The sequence below is a fragment of the Pseudopodoces humilis genome, chromosome 2 (genome assembly GCF_049639895.1).
Source record: "Pseudopodoces humilis isolate 2021_Gansu_Grassland_sample_001 chromosome 2, ASM4963989v1, whole genome shotgun sequence".
In the NCBI taxonomy this organism is placed as follows: Eukaryota; Metazoa; Chordata; class Aves; order Passeriformes; family Paridae; genus Pseudopodoces; species Pseudopodoces humilis.
The window spans coordinates 8,389,850-8,404,916 of record NC_142201.1 but is presented as its reverse complement, the minus strand read 5'-3'; the positions used below and the strand labels follow the sequence as shown (position 1 = coordinate 8,404,916).

General features: G+C 43.9%; 1 protein-coding gene across 2 annotated transcripts in view; it reads left to right on the top strand.

Annotated features, from left to right (window-relative positions):
* The window catches only part of PRRG1 (proline rich and Gla domain 1), a 54,303-nt gene extending 48,705 nt beyond the window's left edge, over positions 1-5,598 (top strand). The window contains exons 4-5 of one of the 2 annotated variants that reach the window (XM_088051767.1): positions 4,882-5,263; positions 5,430-5,598. In XM_088051767.1, coding sequence (XP_087907893.1) covers positions 4,882-5,262 — 381 coding nt within the window. In that variant the 3' untranslated portion in view covers position 5,263; positions 5,430-5,598. Of the gene's footprint in view, positions 1-4,881 lie in introns of both variants that reach the window. The other variant, XM_088051766.1, reaches the window with a different exon arrangement.
* Positions 5,599-15,067: the final 9,469 nt, after the last annotated feature.

Sequence of the window (15,067 nt, the reverse complement as noted above, 5' to 3'; positions counted from 1 at the left end):
GCTTCATAATTTGTACAAGGGTGGGGAATAAATAGTCTTTTGAGAGAGAACAGGCACTGACCCAAATCTGAATCAGCTCTATTAATCAAGTAATGAAAAGTGCCTGAAAGCAAACTGTATTTCCATTTTTCAGTGGTCTAAAATATAGGGAGCTGGGGTTGATTTGCAGTATTTTCATTGTTTGGCCACTTCAGTGAGAAATCAATCATTTGAAAAACATGAGTGATTAGAAACACTCAGCTAGCTTTCAATTAATGGAGAATAGGAATATGGAAAAAAAAATTCTTCTAATGTTTCAGGTGAGTTATGTTATATATTTTAAACTGCTGTTGAATTTGATCATTCTGACAACATTCTCCATAGAATGCAGAACCCTCCTCAAAGAAGAAATATTAATTCATCTCCCTTATAGAGAGTAAAAAGAACAGCAGTGGTTCAGCATATACCTGTGAGCAGGAAAAAATGTGCTGCACTTTCTGAGGGTGTGAAGAAAACAATGTCTAAAGGAATTATTCTGGAGCGATTAAATAATTGTGAAAGACGTGAAAATTATTATTTTATCTTGGTTGTTTTGTTTACCTTTGTCTCATTTTCCAAATGGGTTCCTGCACTTATTCAGTACACCAGAAATTTTGAACAGCCAGTGTGCCTATGGGTGTATGTGTTTGACAAACATAAATAAAATTTATATAAAATATAAAATTTATATTACAAATTTATAAATAAAATTTTATTTAAAGTTTGTTTATAGTTCTAATTACAATCCTTGCATTCCTTGCAATAAATACATAAAAGCATGACATATTGTTCTTGCTTCAGCCATTACTCAGTGATGTTAAAAAAGTCAAGTATGCAACTGAAAGTGGCAGATTTATATCTTGTTTGAAAAAGCTCAATATCAAGCCAGAGGAATTCAAATAAGCCCTAGTTTGACTTGCAAAAAATAAAACATCACTTTCATATGTCGCAATAATATTTCACTTTAAATTTAGAGATATTGTTGCTCTTTATCATGGGAAATTAAAATATAATAAAATCACAGCAAGATTTCAGAATATTTTTCACCTGAGCAGCCATCAGGTCCCGTGAGGGAGGTCCTGGGCCTCCTGCTCTGGGTATCAAAACGTTGAATCTGGAGAGGGCAGGCCTGGACTACCTCCTCTGGGACAGCTGATGCTGAGGATAACCTTGGATTAAATTAAGGCAAGACAATGCCAAACAACCAATTAGAAAGTTTTAGCTATGGAAGCAGCAATTTAAACTTCTAAACCTTATGATAGGTTGAACAGTCCACATCAGCAACAACTTAAAATTTTTGAACAGCCTGCAGCATCATGGAGTTAAAACAGCCTGTAACAGCAGCACATTAAACTTTTAAGGAGAGGAAGAAATGAAGAAGGAAAAATATGAAAATTAGAGGTAAAGGATCCATGTGAGTACCCAGGGTTCTAGCACCATCTCTGGTGCGGTTCCTGTGGATGGTGGGTGCACACACAGCCCCCTCAATAGTGCTATTTACCAAACAGTCCTCATGCAAGCACCTTTTGTTATTCTCAAACTTTTCAGAAAGTTTGGGTTGTTTCATAGTTTCAGTTCCCCTGTCAGAGACACAACTGCAATGCTCTCCAAATCTGGTTTTAGAGATAGTTACCCAAGGTAAGGAAGGTGGTCTCAAAAAAGCACTATTCTCCCTCCAAGACCCCCTTTCTTAACATCACCTTAACTCATTGGCATGGTAACATTCCTTTTCCCCTCTGCCCAGTGTTTGAGACATGAGCTCTTTCAGGTTTGCATTAACTCTTTCAGGATTTCAGCCTCTCACAGCAGCTCTCCTCTTTAGGATGAAAACCGCATCCTACTCTCCCTACCCTGTAACTGAGAAATTGCCACAGACACTGAAAGCACACAGCAAACCCTTGGCTAAGGCAAGAACTGAGATGAGATTCTCCAATTTGTGAATGTGTTCCAACCATCTGGTTAGGTAACTTTTATTCCAGGAGCAAATATTCAATCTCTATTATGTGCAGTACAATCTAGGAAACAACAAACAGAGGGCTGAAACCTATTGTTTTAGGCACTCTGACAACACAAGCCAAAAATACAGTATAGCAGGAGGAAATAGAAGATGGAAGAGCAGTGCACAGGAGCATATTTGTTTCTTCTGAGGGCATTTTTCCTTGGTTTGCCACATATTCTAACAATACTACAGCCTTAAGATGAATTTGAAAGACTTAAAGTGTGTTTGGACAAACTTTGCTTGATGAAATAATGATTGAAATAATCAGCAGCCACACAGAAGACACACAATGGTTTGGGTTTTTTTTACTTAGATATATACATACAAAGATATATGGAAAATGACTCAAGTTGTCAACTGAGAATCAGGTTAGGATTTGCATTGAGCCTAGTTATCACATTAGACTGCTACAATAGAATCACAGACTCAAGAAATGGTTTAGGTTGGAAAAGCCCCTAAGATCCAACTGTTAACTGAGGGCTCCCGAGTCCAGCAGTACACCACGTCCCTAAGTGAAATATCTACATGTATTGTATTTTACCTTCAGGGATGGTGACTCGGCCTCTTCCCTGGGTTCTTCCTGTTGTAATGCTTGACAACACTTGGTGAAGAAAATTTTCCTGAAATCCAATCTAAACCTCCACTAGCATAACTTGAAGCCATTTAATTTTGTCCAGTTGCCTGTTACTTTGGAGAAGATACCACATCCCATCTGCCTAAAAACCTCCTTATAGGTAATTGTAGAGAGTGACAAGGTCTCCCCCAAGCCCCTATTTCTCCAGGCTTGACACCCCAGCACCCTCAGTCTCTCCTCAGAAAACAGGACTGGCCCCAAAGCTGAGCCCTGGGAAACATCCCTGGTTTCTGTCCCCAGCTGGATGTGGCTCCATTCCCCACCCCTCTGGGCCTGGCCCCACAGCCCATGTTCTACTCAAAGAGCACACCCACCCAAGCCGTGAGCCATCTCCAGGAGAATGTTTTAGTAAATAGAGTCAAAGGCTTTACTAAACTCCAGGGAATCTGGACCCACAAACTCTTTCTCATCTGCTGAGTGAGCCATCTTGTCCTGGGAGGGGATCAGGGTAGCGTAGCAGGCCTTACATCAAGTACTTCAGGTCTTCCTCCTCCTCCTTTGTCACTCTGTTTCTCCCCATCCATTAAAGGCTGGAGATTCTCCCGAGCCTTCCTTTTGTCACCAATGTACTTATGGAAACAGTTGTTATCATCTCTTAGGGCACTTTTAGGGCCAAATTAATTTAGAGTCAGGCTTTAGCCCTTCTGATTTTCTCCCTGCACAACCCCATGAAGGTTGTGCAGTGCTCCTGAGTGGCTGCCCCTTCCCCAAAGGTCATAAACTCCCTGGTTCCATTTGAATTCCACCTGAGTTCCATCCAAGGGCACAGCTGGCTGTTGGGGTGTGGCCATGGAGCCCTGGTGTCTGTGACATCAGAGGGGACACGTCCCCAGGTGCTGTGGCTGCGGTGTCAGCGCTGCAGTGCGGCTCGAGGCAGCGGCCAGTGCGGCTGGCAGGGCCAAGGCTGGGCTGAGCGAGGGCCAGGCCAGGAGCACCAGCACCTGGGGAGCTCCCAGGGCTGGGGAGAGCGTGGAGAGGGTGCAGAGAACACCTCGGGAGAGGCAGGTGCCACCACTGGGGCGAGTGCCCTGTCCCCGGGCCCTGCATTTCCTGCCCCTGCTGCCCCAGCCACCCTCTCCCTGCTACCCAACCCCACTGAGCCCCTTCTCTCCCTCCTCCTCCCCCAGACCATGGCTGGAAAGATCACCAAAATCCTGCTGGTGCTGGCTGTCCTCCATTATGCACTGAGGGCAGGTGCCCAGGCAGCGCAGACCACGGCAGAGGTCCTGACACAGCAAGAGGAACAGCAGGGCCAGATGAGTTGGCTGGTGAGAAAGATTGTAAATCACTCAAGTGACTGGGCAGCTGGGAATAACTCCTGCTCCTGCTCAGTCTGTGAACAGCAGGACAGTCATCCTCTAGCGTGGGCTGAGTTTAACAGTGCCTGCATCCTGCTGGGGTGCCTCTGCCCAGCTGCTGTTTCCTGCCTGCTCCTCATCTCTCTTTTCCAGTTCAGGGTACATGGAGAACAACTGGCCTTACTCTAAAGACCGAGGCAAAGAAGGCATTAAACACCTCAGTCTCTTCCTCATCCTATCTTATTATATTTCACCTCCATCCAGTAAAGGATGGAGATTCTCCTTAGCCCTCCTTTTTGTTGCCAATGGACTTATAAAAACATTTTTTATTCTCTTATATGGTAGTTAATAAATAACCAGATTAAGTTCTATTTGGGTTTTGGCCCTTCTGATTTTCTCCCTGCACAACCCCAAGACAGCTGTGCAGTGCTGCTGCAGTGGCTGCCCCTTCTTCCAAAGGTCATAAAGTCTCTGGGTCCATGTGAATTCCATCCAAATCCCCAGCTGACTGGACAGGGTGTGGCTGTGGGGCTCCAGTCTCTCTGACATGAGAGAAGGGGGACACATCCCCAGATACCCCATGGCAGTGCCACTTGAGGCAGCAGTGAGTGGGGCAGGCTGGAGGAAGGCTGGGTTGAGTGACAGACAAGAAACACCAGCATGCAGGGGAATTTCTCAGGCTGAGGAAAGGGTGCAGGGGCTGTGGAGATAGTTTTGGGAAGGGCAGGCACAGCAGTGTCCAGGGCTGCCAGCTATAAGCAGTGCCTATGGGGATGTGCCTCCATCCTCAAGGAGTTCCTCAACCTTTTCTTGGCTACCTCCTCTCCCACCCATCCCTGGGTCCTTCATATCCTGGCCCCACTGCTCCAGCCATCGTCTCTCCATCACCTAGTCCTATTGAGCTCCTTCTCTCCCCCATCCTCCTCCTCCAGGCCATGGCTGGAAGCATCACCCAAGTCCTGATAGCAGCAGGAATCTTCCAATATGCAGCGAGTGTGGATCTCCCAGCAGTGAAGGTCACGGAAGAGCTCCTGAGGCAGCATGAGGAGCGGCGCAGCCAGGAGATGGCCAGACTGCAGAAGATGAAACAGAGGATGCAGGAGCAGAGCAGACCCACCCAGGAAAGTGTGCTCTACTCAGCCTGCCAGCAGTGGTGGTTCTGGAACTGTGTTGAAATGATCCTCACGCTTTTTGGGATCTACTGGCTGCCCAGTAAGAAGAGAGCTGGTTCTGGCAGTGGCAGCCAGGAGGAAACCACCTGCAGTGCCCAAGAGCAAGATGGCAGAGAACTGGGAGGACAAGCCCTAGGATAAGGTAGGGACCTACACTGCTTTTGCCTTGTCCTCCCCACAAACAGCGTTCTGACAACTGCATCCAGCCATGGGAGCTGGCAGCACCTGTGAAGTCCTGAGCTTCTGCAAAGACATCAACCGCCTGCTGCTCATGCCCAAGACCAACCACTGTGCACTTTTTCCACCAGAGCCAGGCACTGGGGGAGATCTGCTGATACCACTGCAGCCATGGGGACCAGCAGTCTGTGCCGTGCTTCCTCCTCTCCCACCTGAGGAGGCAAACAGAGTCCAGATCCCTGCTTCCTGCACAGCCTCTGCAAATGGTTCCAGCTGTGATGCTCCCCCTGCCAGGAGATGCAAAAGAGATTTCACCCTTGTCCATCTGTTAATAAAACTGCTGATTTGCTTTGAGAAATCCTTTATCTGTGAGGGTCTGGGTAAGACTGTGTTGGGGGATGGCTCCATGTCCCCTCTGTAGCAAAGAGATGAAGTTTGTGCGCCTGTTGATGTTTGCAGTGGTCACACTTGCGCTTAAGTACTCGGCACCTCCCTGTCTTCTCTCCTCCTGGTGTTCTTGCCATCTCCTCTTCCCAGCATCCTTTCCCATGCCTTGGAGTACCTCTGAACTTGCTTCGAAAGATTCTGCTGAAATCAGCAGTTCCATCACAGGGTCTTTTCCTCAAGCTCTTCTTTATAGGATGGTTGTTCCATAAACTGGAACACCCAAAGGCCTGCAGAAGCCATTGTGTCACCTATTTCTGACCATCAGATCTTGACCCACAGCTGGAGGCTCAGACACCTCTGGACACAGTTTGATGGGCGCTGGGAGACAGCCTTGTGCACACAGACCTTCTGCTTTTCTCCCTGCACTCCCCTTCCAGGGTGGGAGCATTGCCTCTGTCTCCCAGGCCGCTGAGAAGTCACTCCTGGCACAGGCAGAGCGGTGTCTTTGGCCCAGGTGTCCAAGCCTGGCAGCGGTGGAGCTGCAGGGGAGGCCTGTGAGAAAAGGGAAAATGCTGCAAGGGGGAGTGAGGAGGGAGGACAGAACTGTGAGGAACAGTGAGGAGGAAGAATCAGTAGTAAAAATGTCATTTCCAAATAAATGCTTTTAGGGCTAAACTGACATGGCAATCAAGTATTAGCTTTTCATGTATTTACTATAGTTTTACACCTTTATAGTTTCATGTGTCAAGGGACCTGAGTATGGTCTCATGGTCATCTTCATGGATATCAGCCCTGAAAGCAGGCATACCAGTTCCCTGTGAACTATTCTTACAGGTAAGCTACACAATAAAATTAAAAGCATTTTCATTCTTATCCCCAGCAGCAAATGTCAAGACATCCAGAGTTTGTATGTATAATTGAGAGCATTTCACATATCAGGCTGTAAACAAAATACAAATGTATTTTTAAATCTGGGAGTGTCACCACCCTATAACATCATTTGTATTTTTATTAAGATGCCTCAAAGGAAAGAATAACAGAGAACCCTGGACAAAAGGATCAAATGCATCCTAAGCAAGTTTACTGACAATTCAGAACTGAGAGGAGTGGCCAATCCACCTGAAGGCTGTACATTCTGTGAGACCTTCATAGGCTGGTTAGTGGAGCAGAGAGAAAATGAGGTTCAACAAGGGCACAAGTAGGGGAGAAATAGCCCCAAGTACCAACACAGATTGGGGGCTGACCTGTGGGAGAGCAGCTCTGCAGAGAAGGACCAGCAAGTCTTGGTGGGTGACAAATTGACCATGAACTGCCAGGGTGTCCTTGCAGCCAGGAGCACCAGTGGGATCACAGAGTGCACTGGGAGGAGCGTGGGCAGCAGGTCAGGGAGGGGATCCTTTCCTCTGCTCACACCTGGGGTACTGTGTCCAGGTCTGGGCTCCTCGGCACAGGAGAGACACGGAGCTATTGGAGATGGCCCAGCAGAGGCCACAATGATGAGGAAGGGTCTGGAGGTCTCTCTTGTGAGGAGACGCTACAGGAGCTGGGCATGTTTGGTATGGGGAGGAGAAGACTGAGAGGGGATGTCATTAATGCATGTAAATATCTCAAAAGCAGGTGCCAAGAAGATCTGCCAGACTCTTTATAGTGGCCCAGTGACAGAATGAGGAGCAATGGCCATAAAATAAAACACAAGGAGTTCTACCTCAACATGAGGAAGAAGTTTATGTCAAAGCTGGCAGGGCACTGGAACAGGCTGCCCCGGATGGTCATGGAGTCTCCCTCTCTAGAGACATTCCAAACCCACTTGGATGCATTCCTGTGTCACCTGCTCCAGATGACCCAGCTTTGGGCAGGAGGGCTGGACAGGGTAATTTCCAGAGGTCCCTTCTAACCCTAACAATTCTTTGATTCTGTGAACTTTATAATATAACATATTCTGTGAAATTCTTTTAGAAACTGCTTGGGTGTGCAAATGTCAAAGAGAAGTATAAAACGTAACGTGTAAATCATCATTTTTTTCCCCTCTTTGTTGCTTTTTCTTTCCCTGTCCCCTTGCCTCTTCCTCTTCCCCAGTTCTCTGAGTCCCTGAGGACAGTACCGGGAATGCTCCAAGTCTCCATTTCCCGAGGGAGCAGCCGGGATTTCCCGGGACACGAGAAATTTCCATGCGCGCTGGAGGAGCCGCGCGAGGGCGCCGGGCCGGCCATGGCGGGGCCTGCCCGCCAGGGGTCGCCCTTGCACCAAGGCCTGAGGCCCGCCGTGAGGGGACGGGGCGGGAAAAGCCCTGCCAATTCCCTTCAAATGACACTGTGACCATAAATATTGCTGAATAATCGTTCCCTCGCTAAAGAAGACTGTTTTAATGTAGTTTCTCCATTTTGAAATTATGGTTTTCCTTGGAAGGACATAATTTGCTGATTAGAGATATGTTTGTTTAGCTGCGGTGCCTCAAGCTTCAAATTTGATTGCGCTCATTTTAATCACATAACTGATCTTATTTTCAGTAACACGGAGTTGTTTGTTCCAAATGCATTTAGGAATTCTTATCTCAGTTATGTCACGTGCTGGAAGGGATATTATTAATTCCTAAAATCATAAAACCCCAACTTACACAGAAGAGAAGAGCTGGAAGAAGGAAGCATCTTTTAAATTTATTTAAACAAAAAAGGCTCCATTTTAAGTCCTTAATCCTGCTTATGCTGCCCTAAGGGACAGGCTCCAAAACCACACGTGATCCTTGTGCCTCTGATGCGAAAGACCTGTCAAATGTCACACACTGAGTGTCACACGGATACACTTGGCTCATGTCACATTGCCTCTGCCCGTGGCTTTTGTCTTTTGTTATTGTCTTTTGTCTGCCATGTTTTACACTGTCTTCCTTCTTTCTAGATGAAACCCATCCCGAAACTGCCAGCTGCTCCAGCTGCCATCCCTTATTCTTACAGCCTACCTGACAAAGGGGAGAAAACAAACTAATTGAGGCAGTGGCACTTCACAGCCCAATTTCCTGACTCCTGTCCTGTACCACCCCTTCTGCCCTGTGATCAGAGCACCTGCTTCTCCTCTGCTTGGAACTCCTTGGGACAAGAAAAACCTGAGCTTTCTCAGGTTTGCTTTGCTGCAAGGCAAGCACCAAAGAGGGTAAACATAAAAAAAGTGTTTGAGTCAGAGGCACCAAGAGTGTGCCCTTATCTCTGACACCTGGCTCTGACATCCAAGAAAGCACTGAATTTCATATCACACAGTGAAAACAACTGTTAAATAGAAAAATTAGGAGTGTGTGTAAATTAGAGAGTTTCTTAAGTCACTGGGTGGATAAGTTAAAGTTTGGAGTTTAAACTAGTTTAGAGAACAGAAGACAAGATGAAGGATTCAGGGTGTTGCCTCTTGTCCTTTCTTCTTCATCTTCTTCTAGAGGTTTTTGAGTAGTAGTAGTTGATTGGATAGAAGATGCCACAGTGCAGCACACAGGTGTTGGGTCATTGGGTCACAAAGAAAAATAATTTACTTGGCATCTGTTAATTGGGTAAATAGACATTAAAAAGACCTTGAAGAAGATCCTTGTTAGCCATTTTTCACTTTTCTATCTTAGTGCCCGTAACTCCTTGTACTTTGTATATATGAAATATAGATAAAAGAAGAATAAACAACCAAGTCTGAACAAGAGAAAACTGTCTCTCTCTCATCAATCTCAGCCCCAGGGAGAAAAGAGCCCAACCACAAATGTCCTATCAAGACAAAAAAGCAAGGCAGGGAGAGGTTTTGGTGATGGAAGAAATTGCACCTGGCAAGTCACATTTAACAGAATTTGTCTTCATTCTGCAGCATGCTTGAGACAGAGATGGATTTTCAGCAACCTTCATTTTCAGCCAAGGATTAAAGTGGGACCTACAAAGAAATAATTAATGTTACAAACACATGTAATCATCTCTCCCAAACTCACATGTTCAACAGTCACGTCTGTAGGCCAAAAGGTGAGGAACAGGGATCCAAGGACATACAATGTTAGCAGCAAAATGGTGCTCGAGTTCCACAGAGCTCCTTTCCCAGCCCACTTCCAGCCTGCCACTGAGTAGTGTCCATACTCTCCAGGATATGTGTGCCAGGGATATGGGGCTGGAAGAGTAGGAGGTTCATTACCTTGTTCCAGAAGTTACTTAGGTGCTATTTTAGGAAGAGGTCATCACTGGGCCATAAAGTGCTTGGAAAATATCTTCTCTCACCCTTTCTTGGTGGCAATGGCGAGGAGAATGCCAGTGGAAAATTCCTGTGCATAATGAGGTCACACATACTAGTTTTTCCATCTTTTTTAACTACCCAAGCAGTGAAAAGCAACTGGAGTGACAGTCAAGGCTGATCCAGACACAGCTCCAGGAAACATTCTGCAAGAATAGGACCTTGATGTAAACAGGAGCTCAGGACCTTAATGCAAATGGGAGTCACCGAAAACATCAGGCTGATCGCCTACTGAGATGGGGTTGTTCTAATCAGAAGAAATTTTTGAAATCCTACTCCATCTCCTGAACACAACAATGCCAAAATCCAAAGGTGGATATGGGAACATGTGACACCCCAGCTGGGCCTTGGAGCCTCAGAACCAGCGTGGGCTGGAAGGTGAAGTGACATTAAAGAGAGGGAACAGTTTGTACACTAGCCAACATGCAGAGGTTTAATTTCTCCCCAGTAGGTAACAAGCACCAACAGCCCCGCCAGCAGCAGCAGCTGCACTCCCAGCACGGAGCTGTCATTGCAGTGACTACTGACCGAGCCCAGCACCCCTTTAGAAGGAGAAGCTTCTCATCGAACTGTGCATTAGTGCCTGACTCGCAGAGCTGACGGCTTTGCTTCGTAATTTGGCTCTGACACAGGGAAATAGAGCAGCAAGAGAAGGCAGCAAATGCAGGGAAACCCTTCTAAACTAGCTGTGATTCTAAAAAGTACTGTTGAATCTCTTCTTTGCACAAATGATGAAAACAACACTGTGGCACAAAAAAGACTGGCTTTACAAACGGTACAGGGGAAACCTGCAAGTAAACCAAGCACTAAATAAGCATACATTACTGTATTAATTTGTTTTTAATGAGGTGCAATAATAAAAGTAATAATCAGAGAAAGGAAGGGCTCCATTTTAAAATGATTTTCTGACTTGCCACAAGTTTTATTTTCAAATTTGAGCCTATACATACATACATGTATAAAATGTGTGTGTATAAATATTACATACATATAATTTCCTTCATCTATATTTCCTTTTTCATCATTAAAGAATTTGAATCATCTGCCTTACACAGAGAAGTTTTAATAGCCATGTTTGTATGGGAAATACAGTGTGTTTTTTCAGCCACTCACTAGTATCACTTTGTGAAGACTTAAGTGGCTTAAAATGTCCTTTAAACAGTCTTAAATCTGCTTACTTCAGAGAAATCTCAACTTACAGAAAGCTGGAAGAGGGGAAACTTGTTCCAGAGCAGTATTGGTATGATGCACTCAAGTATGAGCTTTATATCAAGTCTATAAGCAATAATTCTGATCCATATGGTTTACTGAATCAGAGCCTAATTTTGTAATATCCCATCCAAATTTATATCCTAGTACCTGAACATTTTTCCTTATCCTCTGGAACGTTGCCCTGCATAATTCATGAAGCTGTGAATTATTTTTATATATCCTCTGCCTCTATTTTTTTAAAAAAGACTGTTTGAAAACCAAACACTAGAAAAACAAAAATGCTTAACAGTGTTCTGAAACAAACTTAGACCCTGATGTTGTGAACAGTACTAAGAGCAGTGAGAGATTATTCACACACGCAAGATAAATTCTAGATATAAATATTTCTTATAGCTTACACATTTGAGGGTGCAAAAACAAAGAATTTTTTTTTGTTCAAAGTCCAATAATAATACTTCACATTATTTTCATTTATAACTTAAAAATACCTGTAAAACTTGTGACTACTAAAAAAACTCAAATCAGAGTATAGTACTTTTAATATTTCTGTTACCTCCCTGTTGGACGCTTAACAAGCAAAATAGCATAAACTGCTACAGATAGATCTTTAGCACAGTTTAGCAGAGCTCTATGCATCCCATCAGAGTAGTACAGAGCAATGAAATGAAGACAGACGGTGCAATAAGTGCAAGAGCTGCAAATGAATGGGCACAGAAATTGATTTTGAAATGTTCTTGGCACTTTCCCAATAAAATATTATCACTGTATTTAAAGAGAAGCATTCCATGCATTGTTTCAGGATTACTAAGAATAAACTCTGGCCTCCTTAATTATTTTCTCTTCTGAGACCTATTTTCAGTTCAGCTGCAACATTTACATAAAAACCAAGCAAACTTCTATGGATTGTCAAAATTAATGGGAAAAAGAATTGTATTTGAGCACTGTGTCTAGTTCTGGGTTCCCCAGGACAGGACAGATATGGAGCTACTGGAGAGAGTCCAGCAAAGGGTCACTATGATTTTAAAGAGCTGAAACACCTCTCCCACAAGGAAAGGCTGAGAAATCTGGGACTGCTTGGCCTGGAGAAGACTCAGGGAGGGAGACTCATCAGTGCAGGGAAACACCTGGAGGGAAAGTGAAAACAGGCCAGAGCCAGGATTTTCCAAGTAGTGCCCACTGACAGCACAAGATGCAAAAGGCACAACTGAAACACAGTTCTGTCTGAACATCAGGAAAAACTTTTTCACTGTGAGAGTGTCTGAGCACTGGCACAGGTTGTCCAGGGATGTTGTGCAGTCTTTGTGCTCAGATATTCCAAAGCTACCCAGACACAGTTCTGTGCAATTGGCCCTAGGTGACCTGCTTGAGAAGGGGAGGGGAGCTGGATCAGAGTGTGGCTGGACCACTTCCAACCTCAGCCATTCTGTCATTCTATATAGGATGCTTTTACCACTTAAAATGTGTCACTCAAAAAAAAAAAATTCTTGAGGAGACTGCAGTATCTTGAATATCCACCTCATTCATTTTCAATGTTAGTTAAGCCAACTGTTTCATTCTTTGAGCAGACAAGAACTACACACACAGAGTCAGGTTATTTTATGCTTTCCTAGATTTGCAGCTGCAAGTGATAGTGCATCAGCATCCCCTGGAGAGTAGTCAGCATTCTGCAGATTTCTAAAAGCATCTAAACCAGGCTGCTCTCAGGTGCACAAAGCTGGACCTGTGTGAATTTACATGATTCTGTGTTCCCTAACCCAGGCTGCTTACTTCTTAGGCAAAACTGAAAACAGCTGGGCTAGAAGGTTCTCAGGAAAAGTCTCATATGAAAGTTTTCACTTTTGTAAACCAAACCTTGTCTTACAATTTGGTAATTTGACAAAACAAAAACAAAACCAAACCAAACACAAAAACAAACAAAACAAAACAACACAACCCCAAACAAACAAACAAAAAAACCCCACCCACCAAAAGAAATCTACTATCAAACAAAAAAAAACACCCCACCAAAACAAACAATTGAGCAAACACCAAAACACTGGGGTGAGGTTTTGCTTATGGACAATGTTGTATTTGTGTGTGTCTGCATGTGTGTACACATCATGTAACACATGGTACTATGAAATATGTGTAACTAAGAGACCCAGACTGGATTAAAGCATGGCCAAGACAGAAATTTTAAAGAAGGTCAAATACTGCAGTAATTTTGATGAATCAGAAGTTGGAGATCTTCCATTTCCGTTATCATGTATCTAACTTCCTTAGCATTGTTAAAGGATAACTTGTTTCTGCAGGTACTAGCTTCCTCAAGGACATAAAAACATTATTATCATTATCATCATTAATTGTATGTAAGACTCCACGACATTTTCTTATCACACTCAGTGTCACAGCCTGAAATCCCAGCAATCTGCATCATTCCTCAGTGTCTGTGGCTGTGCCCAAGGCCCAGACACTTGTTCTCAGCTCCCTTCATCACCTCCATGGGCCTCCTGGTGAGATCCCTGCCCTGGCAAGTAGAAGCGTGGTTTGTTAATAAAAGTCTATTATTTCCATCACAGCAATTATTGAGATCAGCTAACACCAAGGCAATAGCAAAATGTACTAGTTGACTTCAGATATTGATTTTTGTTCCTGTACTTTGAATTGCTTCCAAATACCGGCTGTGACAAAAATCTTGCAATTTAAATCTTGGATATCACCCTGACATCTATTGTAGAAAAGATGCACTTAAGGAAATTCAGAATTTACAATGTATGTTGTACTGACAGACTAATTAATGAGACAAAAAGAAGTTATTTGGTTTAAATAACAACAGTAGAGTGCCCAGTGGGATTCTTTGCTTCCTTACTCTATCAGACAATGCCAGAGCCATGCAGAGAACTGCAGATGAACTGCTGCTCCCTCAAGCATACAAGAGTACTTGTGTTCAGTAGAAATCACTTTGAGCATCAAAAAAATGGGATAACCTGGTGGACAAAGAAACTGTTAATTGTGACAGACATGCCTAAGAGGTCCACCATCCTGTTGATCTGAACAGGCTCGAGCCAAGGGAAGGAAAACCGGGGATAACAATGCCTATGGAAAAAGTTCCAGATAAGGGTGAAGATACTGCTATTTTAGAGTTTTACCAGTTAAGCCAAAACTCTGAATTTCAAATTTCCTGCTCTGCAGAAAGCCCTGGCGTTTGTGAACAGATGAAAAGTGATTCACTCATCACAGGTAGTTCTACATAAAGATACTGAAAAAAGCAATATTCTCTTCAGAGACTCTGTAACAACTGTTATGTTTCTACCTAAGCTGAAACCCTTGCCAAAATTATTCTACCTCTCCAAATGGAAAATGTGACATTTTGTAATAAAAATCAAACAATCAAACCCCAGAAACTTCTAGTCTTGTCTCTTAAGGAAGAGACATGCATGGCTGTCCAAGTACCTATTCAGCATTTTCTACTGTCCCATAATTTCTCATGTTGGCCAATATCTACCATATCTGGTAATTAAGACAGTGTCTCAAAGAAATTCAATTCCTGTTAAATTACTACACTTTATCAATCTGAGTAGTAGACAAAACCTCAGCGTGCTCTTGAAGCAAAAGGTAATTCAGTGCAGCACCAAAACTAATGTGTAATTTTCATTGTGATGAAATGGCAGTGCATGCACCAAAACTTAGGCTATGCTGAAATTTGGTTTGTATTATCAAGTAACAGGAGAAAAAGTTGACCCAGGAAAAGAGATTCTGTTGTGCAATGCCAAGAACATTTCATTTTCAAAACAGGCACTCATATCACTGTCAAATTATCTTTTGAACAGAAACCACAAAACCTTTTGTGCAGCTTTGTAAGTGGAGCCCATACAGAGCAGGGTTTTCTAGAACCAACAGAAATTATGCTGGAAAATCTTTAGCTACACTGTCAACCCTATCAATGGGCACC